Here is a 16,543-nt window from a genome sequence, read left to right on the forward strand (position 1 = left end):
GGGAATTTACATTTGATAGGAGATGAACTATAAAACCCCTTCTGACGTTTCAATTTGCAATTCTCGGTGTCCTAGATGGTTTATTTAGCTTTTTAGCCGCATTTGATCTACTTAGAGTGGAACTCTTTGAAAGATTTAGTTGATTTAGGGTCTTAAAGCACAATGTTATAAGGCTGTATGAATCTTTGGCTCATATATTAAATATATATTGTGGGTTTTAGATTTTTTGGATTTTAGGACATTGGAAGGGTCCCATTTTTGTTTAAGGGAGTACTGTTCACTTATGAATTATGGGATTATGTATGTGTTAGTTCACAAGATGAGGAGGTAAGTAAAAGGGAAAAAGAAAAAAATTTTTTTTCTCATGAATTGATTATTGTTTAGGAATAAATACTGATTTAAGGGCCGTAGTTTTGCATATTATGTAAAGATAGGGGCTAGGGTAATATCTTTACCATAAGATACAGGAGACATTTTAAATGATTTATGTTATTTTTTAAGGATTTACGAGGTGGTAGCTCCCTAGCAGCATGGCCTCTCATGTACCCCTAGTATAGACATAGCACACAATATATGCTATTAATACATGTTAAGGAAAATCTATTAATTAATATTGATTATTGAAGCTTTTAAAGTTTTCTTACTCTAGCTTTGATTTTGTGCTGCATAAATTGACATCTGAAAAGGAGTTGGTTCCTTTTGGTCTGGGTGCTACTGGAGAGGAGAAAATGTGAAGATAGAAGTAAGTTATAAAAAACTAAAAATATATAGAATAAACAATGGTATGGAAGACACTATACAAGTTATATCAGTAATTAAAGGCTTGATTTGTTCCTGATGAAGCGGACTTAGTTCCAGGAAACACGTTGAACATACAAGCTGCAAAACAACAGACCAAACAACAGGCATTCCTATTTTATGAAATCAATTTTTTATGTTTGTTTTTTTTATAAATTATAAAATTGTTATTAATGTAGATTTTTGTGATGCGGTTAAATTCCCAGATTTTTTACTCTTCATTACTATAAAACGTTCTTGGATTTTTTAGGACCTCATTTTTTAGCTACATTTAACAAATACCATTTACCATAATATTTATTACTAAAATATTAAAGTATTTTTTAAATACTTAAAAATCCAAGTTTTTGAAGGTGGCCCCTTAAATATCCAGTATCCCAGGGCAAAAAGGGCAAAGACCCCTCCAGCTGCGCAAGCTACAGACCAATCGTGCTACCTTATAAGGATTTAAAATTCTTTACAAAAATCCTTGCAAGCCATTTTTTGGTCTCCAATGCCCGAACCTACACACTATGATCAGGCTTATCCTGTCAAGAAGGCTTATCCTGTCAAGAAAAGCCAGAGACATTAGGTGCTTATTTGGATACACAGAATCAGGTCACATCCATGTCTAGTTTTCCTCCTGTCAACAGATGCTGAAAAAGCATTTGACCATGTAGATTTGCTTTCCATGGCTCATACATTACAACATTTCGGCTTGGGTATTTCTCATGCCGGCATGGATTGGGTCTAATAATGTCCATCCCTTGACTTCAGTAAGAGTAAATATCTACCTGACTCTTTTCCTATACACAATAAAATGGGGCAGAGTTTCCTGCTCTCCCCCATTCTTTTGTTAGTCTTAAGTAAGAAAAGTTATTCTTGTTACCACTGGATCCTTTGCGGGAATAATCGGTTCACTGGTTGATACGAAAAGATTTCTGTGTTTGCAGATGCTTTTTTATTTGTAATATCCACTCATATGGTCCTAGTACTTTGATGTGGAGTTTGAAGACTTTCTCCAATTTTATGATTACCTATGCAAAGTCTGGGCCTAAAATATCTTCCTTTCTTAACCTATCCAGTGTCAGCTAGCACGCTCATATGCTTTTTAATGGGCCACTGATTCTATTAAATAGAGACATACATACTTTAAGTAACTTGAGTAGAGTATTCTCAAACAATCAACACTTAGCCCACCTGAATCACTGGAATTCAAGTTCACATGGTTTGGACGTAGTCATAATATTAAGATAAACATACTACCCAGTCCTATTTTTGTTACAAACTCTCCCCTATTGGGATTCTGGATTCTAATCTTTAAATCTCTAAACTCCATTTTTAAATTTATTAGGAACAACAAACAGGCTAAAATTGTATGGTGATGGATCCAAAATGGTGTTGAGCCTGTGGCCAGTTTATGGCGAAAGGTTGTGTGAGGCCCGTATTCAAAAAAGCTAGAAGAAGCTTGTGTACTGGGAGAGCCAAGGGGATCTTCTGGATGAGGGATCTGCCTATGTGGGACTGGTGGTGTCTCTTTCACAAGCACATATGTGAGTGACTAATTTGAAATAGTGCTAATAAATTTACCTCAGGAGCAAGCAACAGCATAAGAGTAGGGGAAGTTCTCAGATAATAATCCTTGTGTCTGATAGATGCTCATTTTACAAACACTAAAACAGTGATGTAATCCCTATTTCTGTGTGAAGCTGAATGTGATTTAATGCCTGATGACTAAACCTGCTGATTGACAATCTTGGCCTGATTCATTAAAGCTCTCCAAGACTGGACAGGATACAATTTCATCAGTGAAGCTGGGTGATCCAGCAAACCTGGAATGTATTTCTTCAAAGTAATTTGCTATTTGTAAATGTTTTCAATCCAGGTTTGTTGGATTACCCAGCTTCACTGAAAGTGTATCCTCTCTGGCTTTGCATTGCTTTAATAAATCAGGCCCTGAAGTGTGCAAAGCCTGCATGGTAGTGGCAGACCAGAACCTAATCCTAAAAACTTCCATCTTTTATTTTTAGCCTTAGAACTCTACCCACGTCAATCATCAGACTTGCAGGTGGTGTTTCACATAAATTATTTAAACATATTCTGCCTTTAAGTATTCTTTCCCCATCAAATGCTAATCTGTTGTGTAAGATATAATACCTTTCAAAACACCGAACTTACCAAATTTCCTTGGTGGATTGTGCAGCATGAAGCTTTTTGCCCAGAGTAGATTCAAGCTGGTCCCGTAACATCTGACACAAGCAGTATTTCGTATTGGTGTAATGGTTATTATAGTTCACTGCCTGTTAAGAGAATAAAATGTAAAAACCAACAAAATCAGGCTTCCAGAATATGAAATGCATAAATGTAATCTCAACCCCAAAAAAATCTAAAATGTATCTATCTGTAAGGATTTTCATTTATTCAAGTAATTGTATAGTTAGCAGTATTCAGTAAAATAAACTGGACTCACTGGCAACTCAACCAAGAACATTTATAGGTATTAAAGATGATTAGGTCACCCTAACTTAATAATATAACAGTCACCCATATGTATCTTAGGTGGGGTTCATCACAGTTACAGTTGCATTCATAACAACCACATTTTGATAGATAAGGCTAAACATATATCCACTTAAAGTTTCAGGTGGCTTTTACAGTGGAGATGTACATTCTTCCAATATTTTCCTATTTTGTAAAAGGACTCTTCCATTGCTTTGTAAAGATTATAACAACATCACCCTGTTTTCAGACAAGAGGCATTGTTGTGATGAATACATTTTTTTAAACATTGTATTTTTGTTGAGTTTTATATACATTTTTAACAAACATACATAACAATAGTGGAGGGAAAAATTCCAGTCCCCAAACACAAATTCACAGTAATGGACCAATACCATACAACCATTTTAATGCAAACAGTTCTATTGACCAAACAGACCATATCATACAGTACATAACCCCTTCTCCAACCCTCCATACATATAGAAAAGACTCAGACCCAGTTATCTGGCAAACCTCTCTTTTCTATCATGAAGCCACTCTGTCTTACTAAACTCAGTCCCAGCTAGCCCCCATATCTTAGGTCGTTTCAACCAGTCACTCTGGTCTCCCAGCATTGTTTTGTAAAGTGGAGATTCTTGAAACATGATCCAAGATGCCCAATGTCTCCATGAACCTCTCATTCCTTTTATAGAGACTAGAAGTCAAATCCTCATGATGAATACATTTGATTGCTTGGTACAGATGATTTAAAAGCAATATAATTGGGTGGCAGATGTTATTGGGGGTCCCCATGCCTCTTTGAGGACAGTTCAAGCTTTATTTAGGCTTTATTTTAGCTGCCAGCTCAGCCACCTTAATCCAGGCCCCATGCCATGTATTGATTGACAATGGACAGCGCAAGCAATATATGTTTGAAACTGGACTTCCCATACTAGATTAGATTTAGAATTTCTGGATGAACAAGCTTCTGTCTCAGTGTGTTGATGGCCTTCACAAATGTTTGTGAAAACATCCATGAAGCAGTTGATTCAATAAATACCAAATTATTGTGGCATAACCTACCATTCCAGCACAAACAATGCTTTTATTCAAACATATTTGGAATAAGTGGTTAATGTCTTCTACTGTAGCCTCTACCGATATACGTTCCTCTAGCTTCCTTATTTAGAACCTGTACATTATACTACAAAATCGAGACAAACCTCAAAAATGTAAAAAAAATGTACTTGTTGTAGAGAAGACTATATAAGGCTGTGTCTTTTGCTATACTGTCCCTCTATACAGGGACGGGTACAGACAGGCATGCCTTTTCGGTCATTTATTCCTGTCTTAATGACCCCCGGGGGACTTTTTTTTTCACACTGGGGGGAGGAATCGGGAATCTTTCTGGAAACTACTTAGAGGGTTATCTGGATGTCACACCACTCCTCCATCAGCAGCAGATATCAAGAGCTTAATTATAAAATCCTGTCAAGTTTGTACAATACACCTGCCTGTCTCCATCAAATATTTACAAATGCATTTGACAGCTGTTGGAGATGTGGTGTGGAAATCCATGAAACACATCTTCTGGTTATGTCAGCAGAGTAAGAGATCACACAAAAATTTACTGACTACACATTCCCACATGACCCAGCTTTCTTCTTACTCACCATAGCTCTTAGGTTCTGAGGTGTCTCTCAGGTTCCATAAGACCTCAGTAGTGAAACACCTATTGAGTGCAGCAAAAGGCTGTATACCAATGTACTGGAAATCTAATTCTTGCCCCTTGTTAAGCCAAGGGTTTAGAAATGTAAATGAGATTATACTCCGGGAAGACCTGGCTTTGAATTTGAAGCTCCCTGGTTTTATTGGAAACAATTGATGGACACCTCTGTATATATATCACATATCTGACCTGCTAGCTTTGCCATTTTTAGAATACAGTCTGTAATAAATGATGACATTATATCCCTGTTGAGGTACCCACCAGGACTTTGTATATAAACCCTATAAATGATGCTTTTCCTTAGGCCCTGTAAATTAGCATTTTTATAAAACAAGATATAAGAGGTCTTTGATCCCTGTTATTGGCTTAGTGTGTATGTTTACCCATATACTATAACTGAATATGAGGCCTCATAGGGCTATATCTAGGTAAAGCAAAACTTTCATGACAAAAAAAAATTTCACTTGATTCATCAAGAAACTGAGCCCATCAAGTCCAACGCTGGCTCAGCTTCCATCTTCTTTCAGATGCTCTGATATTCAGATATATAACGCTGCCATTTTCTTTCTTCCTGGTGCTTCATCAGGTCACCCGAACTTGCACTGCACAGACTAGAGATCGGGTGACATGTCTTCCTAAAAATGTTAAAAAAAAATAAAAAAAAAGTGCGCATCCGCCCTATTTTTTTTATATTCTAGGAAAGCCCAAATTCACTGTGTTCAAACCTTCATTTTCCTGACAGCTCCCCTCTCCCCTGCAGGTGTTTCCCCTACCTTTCCCCCCCTGGTTCAGCCTCTCCAAGGGGAAGTCCCATTGCGGAAGGTAAATCCATCATGTTTCTGGTGCCGAGGGTATGGTGATATGGAGCTTAAATAGCCCCTTTTGTTATGAGTAGGTAAGCTGTAAGGCAAGATTTTTTTTTTTACCTGTTTCTGTTTTCTTTTGCTGTCTAAAACAGTTGCTCAATGCCTTGCACATGTGCAGCAAACTTTAGCTCACAGCCATCATGCAAACGGCAGTAGTAAAAATGTTTTTGAAGGAAAGAATGTCTTTGCTTTCTGTTGTATCTCTGGGGTCACCTGCTGCATTGCTCTATGAAATTGCAGTCTGAGCTTAAACAAAACACCAATGGACTGGTGTTCTGCCTAATGGTGTTTCTACCAGGATTCTGTTATTCTATAATTATACATGTATACATACCTGTTCATGGGTTATATATGTATACATACCTCATTCATCATCCTGTGGTATTTTGTGGAAAAAACCTTGTAGGTTTTTTCTTGTTTACTTGCACATTTATTAAATCATTAGTTGGTACCATAACTCTGTTATTCTCCAAACTACTCCAGCAGGGGGTATTTTGCTTGTCTCTAGGATCAGCCTTGTTAGGCGACCATCAGCATCTTGCTTCCAGCAGGCGCTATTTTGAATTACTTTTTCTGTTTGTTACTTCTTTCTAGCTGCTATGCTGACTGGCAGAAAGCTGTGGCACAGGTAGAGAATGGATTCGGAAGATGGCCACCCCCTTTTTTTTTTTTTTAAAAAAGAGTATTTAATGTGGTTTCTTTGTGTTGTGGGATACAAGCCTCCAAAAAACATACCAGGAAGTCAGAGCATGCTTCTCTCTGGCTCAGTCTACCATGCCTGTAAAGGTAACATTCTTCCCACGGGCAGCACTGCAACAGGCATTTATCCCACTGATCATCACACTAGTGTACAGTGATCTGTGGAGGTGTGGATTGTAGCATAATTTCCTTAGGACCCAAAAGTTGCTTTCTCTATCTTATAGGGTTAAGAGAGACGAGTTTATGCCATCAAGGAAGGAGAAATCACTTGCCCATTCTAAGTCAGTCCTCAGATCATTCTACCATTGGAGTATGTTAGGCATTTGGCACTAAGGCCTTGCCCTTTAAAAATATCTGTGCATCTTACTTAAAGAAGCAAGTAACTATAAGGAAGCACAACCAAGGGAGTTTTAGGACAACGTTGATCAAGCTGTCACAGAAAAAATGCAGGTACAATAACTATGTCCACAGCTTTTAAAGAAAGCCGCCTGGAGAACATAAAGATTTGTTTCAGGATTTTAAACTTTAACGGAGACTTGGGAGTCTGATAGTGGGACTGACAGCTCACTCTTTAGATTTTGCTTTGGTGGCTCCCTTAATTCAAATCCCTAGGCAGGCCATCCAGTAAGAAGTATCTATGCTGGTTTCATTCTGTTGTGGGATAAAAGCCTCCAAAAAGCATACCAGGAAGTCACCTGGAGAAGTTATATCCCACTTTTTTTTAAACTTTATTTATACCCACAGAAAGACATTCACAAACCTAGCAATTCAGTTACAGCAATTTCACCAAGAGAACAATAGTTTAAAGCCTGGACCATGATGAATATAGGGTTAATAGAAACAAATGTTCAGCTGGGTGCCTGATGAAAGCAAACTACCATAAATTAGCTAATAACTTTCAACATAGTAAACACAACCAGTTTGTGATTTGTCTAACTATCAACTTCCTTTTCTCGTTTTCCTTTACTGTTGGCTGTATTAATTATATTGTCCCACATTTTAAAAAAGGAAAGTCAGTCATTTTCCATTTAGGATCCTCTGAATCTGTGCCTAGATGGAGTCTTGAAGTGCATCTACACCACAACAGGTCTGGTTGTTGCCCAGCAGTAGTATTAGGATTGGTGTCACATTGTTGAGGTGGGCAGATAAACAGGTCCTGCATGGTGCCCAGATCCTATTTGGAAGAAGGTATTCAGAGGATCACAGGGGGGCAAGTTACCAATTTGTGGCATAGGCATCAGTAGCCCTTTGTTTCATTCAGCCCTCTTGCATAACTGTGCTTGGGCCAAGAGATTTCCTGTTAAGAAATTTGTTGACCCTCAGTAAAGGGAACCTAAAAATCCTAGGTTACCTACTCAGATAGTTTAAAAAGAGCCTAAGGAAAGCTATCTGAAGGTGTATACATCCAGACATCGAAGATGGAAACAAGATTGTCCAAGTGTTCCAGCATTTGGAAAAGCACAGTGACACCCTGGATGATTTCAGTCAGGTAACATGGTTACGGGATAGAATTTTTATATCAGGCTCTCTGAGATCATGGTACTTCAGACAACAGTTTCAAAAGATTCATAGAAGTGTAAAACACTTCTTTCCTATGTGCAAGGAATGGGGCAAGCAGTTGTGCTGCTTTTAATAGGAGAGCAAGAAAGAGGATTGCTATCCAAACATTTTATAGTAAAAAGACCTTAATGCAGCGGTCGCCAACCTTTTTGGTCCCGAGGACCACTAAAATTACCGGCTCCTGACCGCTCATGTCGGTTGGCAATCAAAGGGGAGGAACCTCCCCCACAGTGACGTGATAACGCCATAACCCCGCCCACTCTGTCATCGCAGATCAAAGCCTGTGATGGGAGAGTGGGCGGGTTCTGTCGTGAAACACAGCCCACCCACTTCCCTGAGCCAGAGATTTGCACGGGGGAGGTGGTCCGCAGCTCAGGTAGGTGCGTCGCCCCGGCAGGGTGCACCAGCCATAGCCGCGGACCATCAAAATCTTCTTGCGGACCATCGGTTGGCTACCACTGCTCTAATGGGTTTAGGTCATTTCTGGACCTAAAGGATTTAAATTTCCTGTGTTCCCACTCGGAGAAAAATCTCCTTGTTTGATATTATTGAAGATGACTTTGGTCAGTCATTTGTCTGGCTCACTGGATGATTTCAATAGATCTCCCAGGAGCTTCCAGGCCTGTCTCAATTGTGGAATGCCACCTGACATTCTTTCCGTTTGCTGTTTCAAATGCCTCCATTTCACCCATCTACTTTTCAGTCTTTCCACAGCTTCAGGATGCCTAATAAAACATTTCTCACAGTGATAACCTTGCTGTGGTTCAGAGAGTCAGCCTATGTCACTACTTGAATGATGGTTTTGGATATTGTCAGCAAACGAACAAGTTGGAGAGTCACAAGAAGACAATTCTGCAAACTGACTCTGGTAAACTCAGAAGAGTCAGTTATGGCCAATGCAGGAAATAAATACATGAGTATATTATTAATTACGGTGAAATCTAGAACACTTTGCCTTCCTACAAAGTGGCACAAATGATGGTGTGGACTCAGAGTTTTGGAGGGTTGAACTACCAATAAAGGTAAAAGTAATAAAAGTACATTTATTATAATGATGCAGTTTTTATATAGCGGTGACATATTACGCAATGCTTTATAAAGTGCATAGTCATGTCACTGTCACTCAAATGAACTCACAATCTGATATCCATACCATAGTCATACATTTTAATACAGTTTTGGGGCAAAGCCAATTAACCTAACTGTATGTAATGCAGGGCATTTCTGAGGCTGAAGACATCTATTTCCATAGGATAATGGTTAGGATAGCACAGGTTTTCTGCTTATTGGAGTAGAGACTCACTGAACTCTGGTTGGTCTGACAAGACTTGGGATACTGGTGCTCCCATTGCAATTTGTCTTGGGAAATAGCTCTGAGGCACATGACTAGGATTCAAGTCACCTTAGATGCCAGTCTCAAAGGTTGGGGAGGCCACAGTATGGGACATCGCCTTTGGCCTTACCTTCAAAGGTGGTCCACTTCAATCTGGTAAATTGTGGGAAGTCCTAAAAGTTTTGAAAGCTTTCACTTTGCTCTTGTGTCAAGTCACAGTTGTTTTTCATTTTCTTTTTTTTTTTTCATGGACAAAGAAGCAGCTCAACTTTTCTGTCTCCTAACCTGAAACCTAGCCTGAAAATCTGTTGGCTGTTTATAGACAGTTTTCAAGTCGATAGACCTGATGGCATTTCCAGTTATGTTCAAGTACCAGCAACTACTGGCCGTGATCCGTTCACGAGAAAATTGATTTTTTTTTTTACCTACTGTACGTTTTAGAACCAATAGCACTGATCTTGAGAGGTCTATGGAATAAAAGGAAGGATTCATAAAAAGCAATGCTAGTTATTTCCTATTGGCCAAAATTGGAAAGGTGTTAACTCTAATTATGATAGCTACTTCTTTTAATATTTCTTGCCAGGATTAACTTTTCCTGGGCCAGTAGCAGCATTCTATCCCTGACTGCCTGGAACTAAATGCCAACTTGTTGAAAAGCAGAGGCTCCTAGCATCTGGCTTTTCTCCATGGTGGCAAATATGCAGCCCAAAGCCTACAAACATCTATAAATAGATGCCACAATATATAGAAAGTTTTTATTTGAATAGCAGAACCAAGGGTTTTCTTTGTTAACCCATCACCAGCACAGGTACCAGAATTTTCTGCATTCAGCTTTGGACGAGGAACTTGGGGTCAACTTGTTTAGGTCTAAGTGTCAGCCCCCACAACCACCAAGTGGGTGAAACATCTTTTGCAGTGGCAGTTCTTCAAAGCAGTTGCATAACTGAAGCCTTCAGTAAAGTCGTTCTTTTCAGCATAGGACTAGCCCCTTTCTGTCTTGATCACCATGGCAGGTGTGATTTTTTTTTTCAATCAATCTCCAAAACAAAATCTCATATGTTCCAGAAATACAGAGGCCCCATAATGGTTCTCAGTAGAAATTACAACTTTAATACAAAAATAATGGGGGAAAGGGTAATCCCCTGCCACGTTCCATTTTTGGATAGGAAAGGATGCTTAGTTGAGCAGTCAGATTGGTCTGTAACTCGCACAGATGGAGGGATTCTCTCCCTTTTGAAATTAAAGAGATACAGGGTCATGGGGTATACTTTCAGCCAGGGAAATAAAGGATGTGAATAATGGGGTCTTAGAGTTTTTAAAAAAATGGCTTTTTAATATAGAAAAGAAAAGCCATCCAGGCCGGGAGCCGTGCTGGATTGTGTATTTATGATTGTCCTCTTTAATTCCTCCATGATGAGTGCATCCAAGTGCTTCCAATCTGGAGAGGAAATCTGGGGCATAGAGATCTTGGCTAAATATTCTTTAATAGAGGTCAGCAGGCTATTGGAGGAGGTTGTGGAGGAGGGGTTCTGGTTAAGGTTAAAGTTTTACCAACTTTTATAATAGTCCCTGCTGATGTCCCCAACCTAGTACAACTTCCTAACCCAAGTGATGTATATTAGTGCATTTATTAGTATAATACTACTTTTATTACAAAACTCATAAAATACTCGGTTACAACTAGACAACATGGCCTTGGCTTTACAAGTGGTCTCTGAGGGACATTAGTTTCTTGCCTATTTCAGGATCCAATGTCCATTTGTGCAAGGTTAGGAATATTGGATTTTGGAAATGATGTCCAATTTTTTTGGCTGGTGCACCTTTTTTTTTTTTAAAGTCTGGACCCACACTTGATCAATGTTCACCCTATCTCAGCTTTGTGGGCTTCCCAGACAGTTGCAAGATCACTACCCAGGGTGGAATTCAGAGCAAAATAGTAAGTCAGCCCGAAATAGGTCGGACAGAGGGAGACACAGCTACTGTCTTGTAAAAGTCCTGAAAAAGTGAGTCATTCAAGTGCCACAAATTAGGTGAAAACATAGAATTACAGAAGAATGAAAATGAGATGGGGAAAATAGATTAACCAATAACTTTAACAAGGGTGTTGCACTCCAAGATTGTTTATAGACATATGTGGATAGATGCATGTATATATAGGTGTACATATGGTACCCTATGTTCCCATGCTTATATGTACACTTTAGGCCATATCCTAATAGTTAGGTTTTATTTTAAGTTTAATTAAACAATGCATGAAGGTATGTGTAGGAAGGTTTGTGATCTGTTTCACTTTGTCCAGCCACTTCACACAAGGGACAATAGACAAACAGACCATCAAACAGATGCCAGGAAACTGATAAAAAGTTACCATAATAATGATGATTACCAGTAGCGCCTTCAGGGGTAATAAACCAATCAAGCCTGGGTCAGCAGGAGATGGATGAATAGCTGGACAGGTTGGTTGGGGTGATGGCCCATCTGGGACCTTTTGGTGACACCCAAATTAGATGACCCTAACCTGGCTTTGGCTATAGATTCCTATATCAAATTAGCTGGGAGGTCTCGAAAATTCCTGAAGTTTGAAATACCTAATCCCTAGTGAGGGGAATGTGTCAGCCAATAGGTGTCCTACAGATCACACCCAGTAACCAATCCAAGAGCCCCAATGATACCTACTGGGAATTAAGTGTAGTAGTACCTATTGGGAATTAACTTAAGACTGGGAGTTAGGAGAATAGTAGCCAGAGCCAGCAGAAGCCAGCAGGAGAAAGAATCCAGATAGTGCAGATAGAGGAAGTATGAGTCACTGAGTAAGAAAGAAATAGTTAGTCATGCAAGAAGCATGGAAGCTATAAGATATTCTTGAATGCATTCCTACATTGTCTTATTTTGTAATTGCTGGATTATGTACTATTATTAGATTACTACGGGGGTTTACCTACTAACAAGAATATATTCATTTACTGTATATTTTGTTGGTTGAAGTCCTATATCTATAACACCCAATATAGCTGTGTATTATATGTCCTAACTTGTTTCTTATTAAACTCTTTGAGTGACTAGTTATTATTTGTGCATGACCCTTCATTTATTGAATAAATATGTGCATGGATAGGGTGATATAATATTTATATTTATGCAGATAATATTTATAATCAACAAGGTCTAAATAGGGCAGCCAAAAGTGCTCTGTTCTGGAGTATGACTTGTGCTATCACAGAAATAAAGCATAGTTTCTTACAGAGAGGTGGAAAACATTTCAAACATCAACTGAAAATTAAATTACCACCAGGTGTGGGGACCGCCACTGTATCATGGGATATATCTACCTGCAGATCAGAGGCAAAATTTAAGTTCCCTCCCAAGATCAGGAGATCCTCTTGGAAATTTGCCAACCACTGCACCAGTACATGCTCAAGTAACCATCCCTGTAGAATGTTCCATAAGACTAAGGTGGCCAAAGTAATCATGTGCCCCTCTAGGAGAACTTAAGAAATAGAACTCTGCAATGCAGATGGTAATATAAGAAAGTTTTGCATTTTGAGGATGCAGAGGGTACAAGGCTCTGTGGAATAGTCGATTCCTATAGAGGACTCCTTAAGTTCCTGAAGCAAGGTGTTAAAAATAGTCGCAGTAGATACTCTCACTTTAGGCTCAATTGTCTACAGAGTCCTTGTATTCTGATATTGTTTCACGTGCTGTTTTCCAAGTCAACTTGGTGATATAACAGGTGTTGCAATAGGACTAAATTATCATTCAGAATTGCTGAGTGTGTAGGCCTTCATATCTGCCTGGACCTTTTCATTTCCTCAATGCAGTTGCGCCACTACCTATTATACATGCTTCTAAATCACACTTGGTGGGCAAGGAGGAAACTTGTTCAGCGGGCTTACCTGCTAGCGTGTGTGCATGGTGCACTTGGGTATGTCCCAGGACTTGACATCATCTTGGAGCTGCAAGATCTTGCCGTGGCCTGTCATAAGATTGTTGGCAGCACATATCTAAAGTATTGCACGGCATTGATGCTGTGAGAAAAATGAATTACCCAGAAGCAGATGGGAGCTACACAACACAAGGTGCCTTTTCCGTCCATAAGCTGATCATGGCCCCCCCCCCCATTCTGGTTGGAATCATTTTCAAAAATGTGGATTGATTTGACAGAGAAACATTAGGTATGTATCAAGTATGGTAAGTATCTTACAACTTAAAACCAGGTATCTCTTCGATCTAAACTTTCCGAGTTACCCTTAACCGTTGCATCATATAATAATTATACTTGTTACATATGCTTCATTCAAGTGTTTATTTTAACTAAACATATGTGTTGATGTTGACTGCATGTAAATTATATTGTATATATTGTTTTCTTGTATCTTATTAACCAGTTTAAATCTCTGTGAAGTCCCCTGATAAAGCCAATATGGCGAAAAGGCGTCGGAAATATGGAGTACTTATTGATCATATAAGGTTTTTGAATTAATTGTATACTCTGAATTTAAGACTGTATACCTTTTCTCTGTGATTAGTAGTATCATGTTAGCTATGAAAATTATAATATGTGTTTTTTATTTATACTTTTTACCTCAAAGAGCCGTTCTTTTTATTTTGTATACACAAAATGTTTTTTTAAGATTTTGTGCCTAGGGTCAATGGCAGGCTTTTGGGAATTAGATACAGTTTTAAATGTAAGTCTTAATGTAACCTAAAAAGTAAAATAAGCTGTTTCAATGCATTTACCACAAAAAGGTGAATAGAAAATTATGTAATCTATATTTGTTATGTGTTAGTAAAGAATGCATAGTTTAGGCAACCTTCATTTATGACAATCCCAAGTAAGATGTCTGTAAATATTTGTATCAGAATAAAGATCTTTAGGTTGATATGTATAATTATTTTTTGACTTTCTGTTTAATCTTTTAAGAGTGTATTTTATAATATTACTTCCGCCCTAATAGGTGATCTATCTCGTGACGAGGTATAGCAGGAATGGCGAGGCTTTCTGTTTATTCCACTGGAGAGCCACCTAGGAGTTAATCTTAGGTCAAATACAAAAACATGGAATACTGAATACATGTGTTGTGAAAGTTCAGGTGGATTTGTGTAATCTGTCTGATCTGTGCCCTTGTGAACATCTTGTGTCCTCCTTCTCACACTAGGTTGGGGTGGGAGTGACCTGATAAGAAGAAAGTTATGGCTGTTATGCCCTGATGAGTTATGATAAAGAAAGCTACCGGTAATAAACAAAATATATTCTCATACAATTGCAAGTTTTTTGCGAACTAGCAATGATCATGTAACAAGTTGATTGGTTGAGTTCAGTGTAAAAATGGTAACTCCAGATAAAAAAGAATTGCTGACGCTGACATTTTCTGGATACACGTAAAGAAACGCCAGCTTCTCCCTGCCTGACTCTTCAGAGTTAGATAATATGGAAATGGGAACTCTCCGGGGTAAACCAAGTCACCTGATCTTGCTGATGGAACTGTTGCTGTTTTGGACCATTTTACGCACCCAATAAAGAACTTTTAATTAGGCAGTGCCAGAGTGTTTTGTGTCATTCTTTAACCCTTCCTGACACTTGTAGTCCCACACATACTTCCACCTTGTTACACAAGGGCAAATGTCTTGCATCCTCTCAAATTAAAATTATTCCTAATGATCTCCATGTATAAATCCATTTTGTGGATTTTTTCATGCACATTGTTAATAACCTGTTATTTTTCAAAAGTAATTTTCTGACTTTATAAATCTGCCCAGTATAATAGGAAAACTTTAATCCATTGGTTTTGGGCTCCACTAAATGCAACCCTGAAGTTGACCAATAATTTGATATGTGGTTGTATGGAAGAAGGTTGGAGCAGTAATTTTTTGCCCTTCTATGCTAGTGGGAAGTAGTGAAGCATTTGATTTCTTTTGTCCAGTAGTCCACTTGACACTCTCCTCACCTATGCTGACCTCTATGCGGTATCCAAGGCCTTGGATGATATAGAGTTGTACTGCCAAGGTGGAAGCATAGGAAGTAAGATTTAGATCATAACTTGTTTGGTTTTACTGGGCCCATATTCCTTATTTTATCAGTTTGAAAACATTTTTTTTATTCTTGTATACATCTAATATTTTTCTTATTACAGATTTGTGTATCTTGTTTTGTCTATCTTGTCTTTTGCAATGAAGAGTTTCCTTAAGATGTTTCAACATCTTAAACTGTTTGCGACAACACTACATCTTTTTAAGGCTGAAAATAAACAAACCTTAACTATTTTTTTTTTAAATAGCTTGGAATGTTTAACTGTGTGTTACTAATATCGAGACCCTGAAAAACAGAAAAATTGGACCTAGAGTTATTGTCAAGGTAACTAATGCATTTTTATGCTGCTAAATTATTCTGGGCCTCTATATAGTTACATAGTAAGGGTAAAAAATGACATAAGTCCATCAAGTTTAACTACTAGGGAAATAAACATATCCTAGATAAAAACCCTATAGGCATAGTTTATCCAGAAAAAGGTTCTATTTCCTTCCTGACCCTGTCAAGCAACCAGATGTTCCCTGGAACAACAGTCTCTATTACCTTCACTTTAAAACCCAGTTATATTCTGTGTAAACAATCCTGCTTTTTCTTAATGCAATCCATAGTACTTGCCAGCTGTAAATATTGCTTGGCATTTCAAGTCTAAGATGTAAAAAAAAAACCCAGATCCTTTTCCATTTTTGACTCCCTAGGCAGTATGAAGCATGCATGTTGGCCCCTTAGCCACTAAATGGTAACATATTTATTGTGTGCCAATAAGGAAAACAAAAAAAAAAACAACTTTTACTTACATGTCTAATGTAATCACATATGACATCATCTATAGACAAAATACCCTCTTTTCTGAAGATAGAGGGATTCCACATTGCTGCTCGTGCCACCATAACAGATGAAGAAGCTGTAGTGGATTTAAATGCTTCAATATCTGCAAACTCCCGTATAATTTCCTGTGAGCCTCCACTAGAAAGAAAAATAGAAATTATACACACATATATATATATCTATATCTATCTATCTATCTATCTATCTATCTATCTATCTATATATATATATATATATATATATAT

General features: G+C 38.1%; 1 protein-coding gene across 3 annotated transcripts in view; it reads right to left on the minus strand.

The window, feature by feature from the left end:
• DUS2 (dihydrouridine synthase 2) overlaps positions 1-16,543 on the minus strand; it is a 284,746-nt gene that overhangs the window by 100,289 nt on the left and 167,914 nt on the right. For all 3 annotated transcript variants that reach the window (XM_072423086.1, XM_072423085.1, XM_072423084.1), the window contains 2 exons: positions 16,268-16,436; positions 2,956-3,077 (listed from right to left, as the gene is read on the minus strand). In XM_072423086.1, the coding sequence (XP_072279187.1) occupies positions 2,956-3,077; positions 16,268-16,436 (291 nt within the window). The remainder of the gene's footprint in view (positions 1-2,955; positions 3,078-16,267; positions 16,437-16,543) is intronic.

Source organism: Pyxicephalus adspersus, chromosome 9, assembly GCF_032062135.1.
Source record: "Pyxicephalus adspersus chromosome 9, UCB_Pads_2.0, whole genome shotgun sequence".
Taxonomy (NCBI): Eukaryota; Metazoa; Chordata; class Amphibia; order Anura; family Pyxicephalidae; genus Pyxicephalus; species Pyxicephalus adspersus.